Here is a 10,281-nt window from a genome sequence, read left to right as displayed (position 1 = left end):
ACGGCAGAAACCTACACGCTAGAGCGTTGCTACACGAAAAATACGTCATCCCTGCGGTATTCTATTTGGAACAATGCTGCTACAAAAGGTTTCTTAGAATGAAAAGGCACTACTACAGTCATCTATTAAACATCGAGAAGCAATTATTGAACAACAAATGTATCATTTCTCCATTTCTTTTTCATTATTGTGAAACACTCATTGTGGCAACACTGCCAAAATGGCCGGCGGTGTACTGAACACCTCCACAGTGTGTCTCTCTGTCCAAACCTCGAGCGTTTCAGGTGAAAAGTGCTTCACTGGCCACAGCCAGGTGGCTTTATTCTCCTCTAAACATTCATATCAACGACAAACACATTCTATAAAAATGTACCGACATCCATTCAGACAATCCTCACTACTGTATCAAACCCAATAGAAGGTAATTGAACCCTTAAAAGGCAATACGGCATCGCTCAAAGGAAAACAACATTGTCCAAACCCTTAAGAAAAAAATCAACAAACTCAAAACGTTCTTAAATGTACCTTTGCATAAAGACTGAGATTAACGTTTTCACAGAGTGATAATGTGTTTTGGACTAACATCCAGGGCAGGTCTCCATTCGTACGCCGCCAACATCAACAACAATGTATAAAAAAAGAAAGAACACTGCTGTCCTTCATGTTGAGTGACTAAGGAGGTAAATGGGGGATGTGAAGTGAAAAATGTAAAAAAAAAAAAAAAAAGTAAAATGACAGAGAATATGTAGTGTGTCCTGATATCGCTGCCCGACCCGATTGCCTTGGCACAGAGGAGCAGTGTTTGGCTGCCCGACCCAACTGCATTGGTACAGAGGAGCAGTGTTTGGCACTCATCAGGTTGGCCCAGAGGTAGATGGCTGAATAATAACCAAAAGGTGACCGGTTCCAGGCACTGTTGGCAGACTTTATTAGAAGGTGGCTGGTACATCTACGATCCCCATTTTTACAATTGTTTATAGTTTCCCGCTGTTCTCCAAGGAGGAGAGACAATCATCCATCGGAACAGGACATGTCAAGGGTTAAAAGGGTGCAAGTGACTTTTTTGGACAAAAATGAGTATTAGCTGTGATTGGAAAGCTCTTGCTGATGGTCAAAAGAGTCAAGTTGTTTATTACATTTCAGAGCCTGTACTTTTTTTTTTTTAACTTTTACTTGAGTAAACAAGTTGAATCAGTACTTTTATTTTTTTACCCAACTGTACTTCTACTCTTCCCAAAAAAAAACGTCTTGACTCCAAAATAACACCTTTCCTCTAGTGTTCAACAAAAAGGAAGAATAACTGGAGCTTCACGCTGGACTCAGAAACTTGGTGAACAGGAAAAGGTTGGTTAGGGTTAGGTTAACCCTAACCCTAACCCTAACCCTTACATGCCATTGTAATGATTATACTTGTAATCATAATTTAATCATAATTGTGGTCTCACATTCTGTTTGGCTCCACGGAACTAAATAAAATGTGAGTTTACGTGATCTGGATGGTTTACCAGGATATAATTGGGGAAGAGCTTCTCTGGATTGTTGTAAACAGGGTTTGATACTGTATTTTATGACATGTAGAAAAAAAAACTCCAGTAGATGAAGGGGATACTGGATGCACACACAACATCTTTGGTTTGAGAACTGTCCAAAACACTACAAATACCTCCAGACTAAGGATGGATAAAATAGGCATTTCCATCTACATAAACACGCACAGACAAATGACTGTCAGACATTCATTTGGCCGGGAAGCTAGAGAGACTTGACTGTCTGTGCCGCTGCTCGTGCTTCTGTTCACTGTGTAGTGTTAGCGCTATAGGGTTAGCGCTGTAGTGTTAGCGCTATAGGGATAGCGCTGTAGTGTTAGTGCTGTAGTGTTAGCGCTGTAGTGTTAGTGCTGTAGTGTTAGCGCTATAGGGATAGCGCTGTAGTGTTAGCGCTATAGGGTTAGCGCTGTGTAGTGTTAGCGCTGTAGACGAGACAGAGTTCCAGCTTTGTCTCAGAGATTAACCACGTATCACTCAGCATCCGAAACCTCTGCTTATGATCTGGGTTGGAGATCTGAGCAAGGATGAAAGCTAATAAATGTCCAGTTTATGTACCCTGTCGTCCCTCTCTGCTCCTCTTCCACATCTGTTTCCTATTCCTCGTCTTCCTCCTATCCCTTCATAATAAGTACTCTATACAAGGAACGCCTCTCCCTGCATACTTTCCGCTACTCTCAGAATCCTGTATCTACCAGTGAAGGCTCTCTAAGGTTTGAGAGTTACGATTTACAAAGGATAGAAAAGGTCTTCGTGTTCAAATCAACGAGACTTGAAGTGTGAAACGTAGAGGAGTGGACGTCCGATCTCTCCTTTTCAGCTCTGCGGCTGCTGCCAGGTGGAAAGACACCGGCTACAGTGGAGCCAGGAGTGTCAGTTCAAATCCCCCTGGTGTTTCTGCTAGTTAGTCCGCAGAGTCCTTATTGTCAGAGTGAGGAGCATATTTCAGTCGAAACGTCACTGCAGCAAAACACAGCAGAGAGATCAAGTTGTGGTTATGAAGCTATAGCAATGTTGTCTTGGCAGATAGATAGTTTTCTATTTTTTGACAATTGTCATATTAAAGGAACACTCCGCCCATTTTCAACCGGCTTTGTATCATTAGAACATCAGTAGTATATCAGAAAACTGTAAACGGTTTTGAAGTCTGTCATTTAATTTGACAGTTATTGAGTGTTAAAGTGTGGACCAGTGACATCACTGGTCCACACTAACTCAAATTAATAACTCATGAACTCAAATCAACTCTCAATAACTGTCAAACTATTCATCATTCATCTAGTTTGACAGTTATTGAGAGTTGATTTGAGTTCATGAGTTATTAATTTGAGTTAGTGTGGACCAGTGACACTTTAACACTCAATAACTGTCAAATTAAATGACAGACTTCAAAACCGTTTACAGTTTTCTGATATACTACTGATGTTCTAATGATACAAAGCTGGTTGAAAATGGGCAGAGTGTTCCTTTAAGGCATTTTTTGTGCATGCTACTCTTTAGAAAGCAGCAGTTATGATTCATATATTGACTGAGAATGGGCATCAACTTTGTGTAGACTATTGCAATATTTCTGCTGCCCACCTTGTAAAAAAAAAGACAGTAAGAATAAGAATTGATGTAATAAATGGGTCTTACTGTGTCTTGAAATGAGAGTCAAATGGATTCATTCACTCACCTTGCTGTATTGAATGCATGGGTGGCTGTTTGCAGTCGTCTGCTCTGTGTCCATTGGCACCACAGTTATAACAGGACAGGTTCCCCGCTGCCCGTTTTTGCCCTCCATTTCCCACCATGCCGTGGGGCTGGTAGAAGCCGAAGTGCTGCTGGTCGTGTGACACGGGGCTATGGCGGTACAGGGGCGGTGGCGCCACCATGGGGTAGGAGAACGGCGCTGCGCCCGTGCCTGTGGCGGCGCTGGAGGTGGCGATCAGCGGGCTGAAGTGGAGCAGGGGGCCCAGCGTGAAGAGCGACGGGCCAGCCGGAAAGGGCTGCAGGTAGCTGGCCGCCGCGTACCCAGGCAGTGCCCCGTAGGCCCCGCAGTTCCCCCGGCAGCCACACGAGCTGCACACGCACACAGAGGAGACAGGGCCGTCCAGCGAGGAGGAGGAGGAGGAGGAAGAGGAGCAGGGGGAGCAGCTGGAGGCGGGATGGGGCGGGCAGTAGGAGTTGCCGGGGATTCCCGCCACAGGGACGCTGCTCACGGACGCCATGCCCACAAAGCCTCCGCCGCTAGAGGAGCTCCCGGGCTGGGAGGTGGACTTTGCGGAGGAGGAGGAGGAGTAGGAAGGGAAGGTGGAGGAGGACATGGAGGCAGACGGGTAGGAGTAGTATCCGGACGGCGAGGGCGATGACGAGGAGGAGAGGTGGAAGTGGAGCGGAGGGTGGGAGACGTGGTGGAGGCTGTTGGAGGTGGAGGTGAGGGCGGAGCTGGTCTCCACCATCAGGCCGCGGGGTGAGGAGGAGGGCGAACCGTCCACGCTCAGCCCTGGGAACAGGCTCTCCAGCCGCACGGCCATCCCCACACCGCCCAACCCTGGCTTGGCCATATCCTCGGGGCAGAGGGGGGCAGGCCGGGTGGTGTGAGGCGAGGTCAGGATGCGTGCGGGGTTGGAGCCCGGGGAGAGCAGGGTCTGTGCGTAGCCGCCGGCCGAGGGGCGATGCTGATGGGCCGACGATGGAGGGAGGCCGAAGGGGAGGTGGGAGGAGCAGGGGGGCGGGGGGAGAGGGGGAGGAGGCGCGTCGCTCTGGACAGGGAGCACCTGAGCCGTGGGCCGACCCGAGCCGGCTGCCGGGCAGCTGGAGCTGAGAAGTACCACGCACGGCCTGTCCTTCTCCAAACTGCCCCCTGTTGGGTCTGCACCCGACATCCCTCAGAGAGAGAGAGAGAGAGAGAGAGAGAGGTATGTTGAGTATCAGTGCGAGACGCGAGTATGTGTGTGTATGTGCAAGTGTGTTGGGAAGGAAGACGGCAGAAAATACAGACAGAAAATTGTTTGGTGTCAGGAAAATGAGTTCCCGATCGCTTCCTTTGCTCTTTGTTGTCACGCAAAAACTGGCAACAGCCATCGTGTTGCTTGAATGCTCTGAGCAATATAATACAACACATCCTCTCTGTAGCATCCATGTTGTTTCCACGTTACAATTTGAAATCTTATGAACACACCGAGGAAGAACAACTTCCCAACACGGGAAATGGGACAATCCGAGCAACATGTGAATACAGCATTTGTCATAGGCTACGCTGTAGCCTACTCCATACTGGCTGTAACCCAGTGGGTAAATAGTATTGAGCGTCACACAGCAAAATGACTTGTTTCAGAATTTGACCATTGGTTCTAATAACATTTGAAAGGTCTAGAAGAGCTTTAACCTCGTGGAGCTATACAAAGAGGGACATTCTGAGTGGGCAAAGGTGAGCCAACTGATCAACAAAATTCTGTTCTTTCCAAGACTGGACCCCCGACCAAATGTAACCTGACTGGCCTAAACTCGTGAGCTCATTATCCCATGCGTACCTCTGTTAACACCTGTTGTTTTTGTGATTGTCTTGTTTTTTGGTTGTTGTTGTCAAATGTGTGTGTATAACTCTTTGAAAATAAAAATGACCAAAAAAAAAAGCTCAAGAAGAGCTGCACGACTGAATTATTTATCCTTTATTCAAGTTAGCAGAAGGCTAACCGGAAATTTGCATGCTCCAGGCCAGCGCAGGAATGTCGACACAGACAGCAGAATGAAAACTCCTGTCTACTGTGGAATACAGAGAGTTATGCGCTTCTGATTCTGTTTAATCACGATTGTGGGAACTCGCTTGGCAATGGCTTCAATGTAACGGACGTTTATTTATATGTAAAAGTTGTACAAAAGAAAACGTGCTCTAGCTCAGGGTTACCAACTCACACATTTCTGGTGGATGACACACTCTTTCACCTTCAATCTCTAGCTGCCCAAACAATTGTTCTGCCAATTAACAGTGACTGTGGTGGCATCATGTCCAGCAGCAGTCTATCTCCTCCTCTCTCTCTCCTTTTCTTTCTTTCTTTCTTTCTCTGTCCCTCCCCTCTCTCTCTCCTTTTCTTTCTTTCTTTCTCTGTCCCTCCCCTCCCTCTCTCCTTTTCTTTCTTTCTTTCTCTGTCCCTCCCCTCTCTCTCTCCTTTTCTTTCTTTCTTTCTCTGTCCCTCCCCTCTCTCTCTCCTTTTCTTTCTTTCTTTCTTTCTTTCTTTCTCTGTCCCTCCCCTCTCTCTCTCCTTTTCTTTCTTTCTTTCTTTCTCTGTCCCTCCCCTCTCTCTCTCTCCTTTTCTTTCTTTCTTTCTTTCTCTGTCCCTCCTCTCTCTCTCTCCTTTTCTTTCTTTCTTTCTTTCTTTCTCTGTCCCTCCCCTCTCTCTCTCCTTTTCTTTCTTTCTTTCTTTCTTTCTTTCTTTCTCTGTCCCTCCTCTCTCTCTCTCCTTTTCTTTCTTTCTTTCTTTCTCTGTCCCTCCCCTCTCTCTCTCCTTTTCTTTCTTTCTTTCTTTCTTTCTTTCTCTGTCCCTCCCCTCTCTCTCTCCTTTTCTTTCTTTCTTTCTCTGTCCCTCCCCCTCTCTCTCTCCTTTTCTTTCTTTCTTTCTTTGTCCCTCCCCTCTCTCTCTCCTTTTCTTTCTTTCTTTCTTTCTCTGTCCCTCCCCTCCCTCTCTCGTAAAGGACTTCAAAGAGAGTGCAGCCACAATCTCCACACCTGCATTTCAATAGCCCTTTTCCCACATGCGTACCGGAAAATTACCTGTAAGTCAATATCGGACATTTCCCTGAATTTCCCTTCACACCTCAGCGTTCGCATGTGGGAATCTTATCGTCAAATAGCCGGTATGTTGGGGGCTGGGGGGGGGGGGGGGGGTGGGGGAGAGTGGCCTGGGGTCTGTGCTGCAGGCCACTGAGGCCAGTCAGAAAAAAACAACAAACAAACATGGAGCCGGCGTCCACTCTTTTGATAATATTGCTGACGCAGACAAATTAAGGCGAAAATGGAAAGGGATATACGTGCGAACAGAAACAGATTCATGTTCGCAGTCTTCTCCGCTCAACATCGTGCAGAATATGAAGATAGACTAAACCGGGGACAGATCATGACAGTGTTATGTACCTCTGCGCTGCTGCGTGAGACTAGAGCCGTCTGGAAGCGAGAGAGACCAGGAGGGAATTTATTTTGGGAAGATGCTCTGAACAATTTTGACGACGTGGAATGGAAGCGTCATTTTCGCATGTCCCGGTGTACGTTCGACTACGTGCTGAGTCTGGTCCGACCCGCACTAACACGCAAGATCACCCGGTGGCGAAAACCACTGGAAGCGCGTTTGCGACTGGCAATAGTCCTTTGGTGGTACGCAACACCAGGGGAATATCGAACAATCAGCTGTGTATTTGGTGTTGGACTGTCTACTGTGTGCACTGATAGCGGAAAATGACTGGACCCCTTTCTCACCTGTCTGCCTATCGCGGCATACCGCTCTTCTGACTGGCTCAAAACTGGTGAAATGGCCGCGACGACGGGGTCGCGCTTATACCGGCACGGCGCCTTTCCCACATGCAGGCATTAGACCACGTTGCGGTCATTTTGCGGTACAAAGCGCATGTGGGAAAAGGGCTAAGGTGTAACCTTTGAGAGGTGATAAACTTGTGACCAAAGACTTGAGACTTGACTTGGACTATAGCTCAAAGAATTGAGACTTGACTTGGACTCTAGCTCAAAGAATTGAGACTTGACTTGGACTATACACTGTAGCTAAAAGACTTGAGACTTGACTTGGACTATAGCTAAAAGACTTGAAACTTGACTTGGACTATAGCTAAAAGACTTGAAACTTGACTTGGACTATAGCTAAAAGACTTGAGACTTGACTTGGACTATAGCTAAAAGACTTGAAACTTGACTTGGACTATAGCTAAAAGACTTGAAACTTGACTTGGACTATAGCTAAAATACTTGAGACTTGACTTGGACTATAGCTAAAAGACTTGAAACTTGACTTGGACTATAGCTAAAAGACTTGAGACTTGACTTGGACTATAGCTAAAAGACTTGAGACTTGACTTGGACTATAGCTAAAAGACTTGAAACTTGACTTGGACTATAGCTAAAAGACTTGAGACTTGACTTGGACTTGCAAAAAATGACGTGAGCATCTCTGTCAGTGCCCAGCAGGGTGTGTGTGTGTGTGTGTGTGTGTGTGTGTGTGTGTGTGTGTGTGTGTGTGTGTGTGTGTGTATGCCTGAGTGAGGTGTGGAAATAGTGTGGGGATAATAAGTGTGAATGATGGTATGGGCGGGGACATAATGTTGTTATGTTGACTATATTGGATTGCATACTTGTGAATGTACAACTTAACAATGTCAATTATGTTTTGTTTGCATGTAACCTGTCCTGAACCTTACTCTCAGTCAATAATTGTAAAAAAAAAAGTATTAATATGAACCTCTTCCTTTGTGTATGTGTGTGTATGGTATGTGTAAGCTCAAGCTGCATACTTCCTTAAAGCCTGATGCTGAATTGCGTCACATACACATATGTTGTGATTAAGTGTGCATAGCCTAGGCATGACCCATGGCGTGCCATCAAAATCTCACTCCAGCCGCAAGGTAACCTCATTATGTGGTATATTGATGGGGTTAAATTGATTTCAAATCGATAGTCCGGTGTGAAGACTTACATCTGTGGATGTCTCTGGCCCTGTCGAAGGTGGAGTCGCGGCAGAGTGGTGTTCGAGGGGAGCAGGGAGAGCTGGAGTATCCCGAGGATGAGCTGCCATCTCTGGGCACGGGGACGGGGTGGTGGTGGGGCACGGCATCCACCTCCACCCGCAGCTCTCCTGCAATACATTTCAATATACAATCATGTCAAAAATGTCTTGTGTCTCTCTCTCTCTCTATATATATATATATCTATATCTATATCTATATAGATATAGATATAGAGATATATATATATATTAGGGCTGTCAGCGTTAACGCGTTAATCGCGATGCGATTAAGTGACCATAACAATAAAACAATAAAAACAATAAAAGACAATAAAAGACCATAACGCGTAATTTTTTTTTTTATCGCGTTAATCGCATGCCTCTATTTTGTCCCTTCGTCGCACCCGTACTTGTAGTCAAGCCCGTCACAGCGGTTCCCTGTCTCCTGCCTGTACAGGCATGGAAGAGAAAGACAGCAATAGGCTACGCTTCTAAATGACTCTTTTACTTGGAAACTCCCAAATGGCACAGTGGACAAGTCAACCAGAGGAGGTTTTTCCAGTGAGGCATAGGAGGATGGTCCTCCTCTATTAGATTGGGGATTTTATATAATAAAAAAATATATTAAAAAAAATATATATTTTTTTTTATTTTTTTATTTTTCATTTTTCATTTTTCATATTTTTTTAAATAATAAAATATCAATCAAATGTGTTTTTTCTTATGTGCAGACGCTCATTTTTTCATTCATTATAGCTCCCCATGCAGACGAGTCACTCTGGCCCTGGTCCCGGCATGGAGGAGGAGATTAAAAAAACATTCGCCCTGTGGGCATTTATTTATTTGGTAATTTATCTAATGAAAAATATGATTGGTTGAAAAACACTTGCAATTCACGGAGAACCGTGAGAGTGATGTGTTTTCCAACCAATCAGATTGAGCTGGAAGTGCCATTCGCCCTCAATCTGTCAGTCAAACCTCGAAATTCGTCCCCTACCTCCATCTGTACCCCCCCACGCAGGACACTAAACCCAGAAAAGTCACACGGCAGACGTGCTGTGTATTTCTCATATCGTTTTGACTAATCCTGGCTTCCTCTGACGTTAATAGATCAATCAAATGTTTTCCAGTTATTCCTAGGCTGCAAACTTGTTTTAACATGCAAATGTTAAAAGTGTTTTCTGACGAGAATAAAGTAACGTTAACGCTACGTTATGTCAGACTGTTCTCACCCCATGCCCAAGCCCTGCTGCTCCCGCGGCCCGGAGCTTGGGGCTCGTGCATGAGCATACGACTCTCTCCCGCCTGACTGGCCGGGAGAGAGTGCTTCCAACTCGGACTGATAATATAAACAACATAATTTAATTTAAGCTTATCCAGGTAAGATATTAATAAAGTAATGACACATTCAGCGGGAAACTAACTATAATTAAGACATGTGCCAACTTTGACGACGTTTGGTTCAGTATTTTAAGAGCAAACAGGTTTTTTTAACTTCCTGAAAACTTGCTGTTTTGGAGATTCGAGGTCCTCGAACGACAGCGACGATATATGACTTTGGGGGTGGTGTGTGAAGAATTCTGGTCAGAATTTCCACATTTGAGACCAAACTGTTACCATTGTACCATTTGTATCATTTTAAGCCGCATACGTGCCCTCTATGGGTTCAACCCTGCTTTTTTTTTGCCCTCAAAACTGCACAAAATGTGGTACAACCTGACGTCACGTTGTACCCAAAGACTATGGGACTTCAAGATAGTAACTCCCCTACTCCCCCTGTACCCTTTCCCGGCTCCTCACAACTCCAAGCCTATTCCCATGATGTCACAAGCATTTTCCTACCAATATGGCGCTACAATACACACAGCCCATTGGCTGTTTGTGTCACTTGACCTGTTAATCACCTGTTAATTGATTACAATCGCCTGTTATTTTCCTACCAAGATGGCCATGTGGTGATGTAACACAATACTATCAATAAACGCCACTATAATCATAAAAGGAAGAAAATGGCATTGTGTTACTGTAAA

The 10,281-nt window shown here is 45.3% G+C and overlaps 1 protein-coding gene across 1 annotated transcript in view; it reads right to left on the bottom strand.

Annotated features, from left to right (window-relative positions):
- Positions 1-2,432: 2,432 nt before the first annotated feature.
- The window catches only part of zcchc14 (zinc finger, CCHC domain containing 14), a gene marked incomplete at its 5' end in the record, with an annotated part of 70,524 nt that continues 62,675 nt past the window's right edge, over positions 2,433-10,281 (bottom strand). The window contains 4 exons of the mRNA XM_083654833.1: positions 2,433-2,504; positions 3,220-3,612; positions 3,715-4,389; positions 8,222-8,380. Of these exons, the coding sequence (XP_083510959.1) occupies positions 2,449-2,504; positions 3,220-3,612; positions 3,715-4,389; positions 8,222-8,380 (1,283 nt within the window). The 3' untranslated portion in view covers positions 2,433-2,448. The remainder of the gene's footprint in view (positions 2,505-3,219; positions 3,613-3,714; positions 4,390-8,221; positions 8,381-10,281) is intronic.

This window comes from Poromitra crassiceps (assembly GCF_964638095.1).
Source record: "Poromitra crassiceps genome assembly, chromosome: 18".
NCBI lineage: Eukaryota > Metazoa > Chordata > Actinopteri > Beryciformes > Melamphaidae > Poromitra > Poromitra crassiceps.
This window is presented reverse-complemented; position numbering and strand designations above follow the sequence as displayed.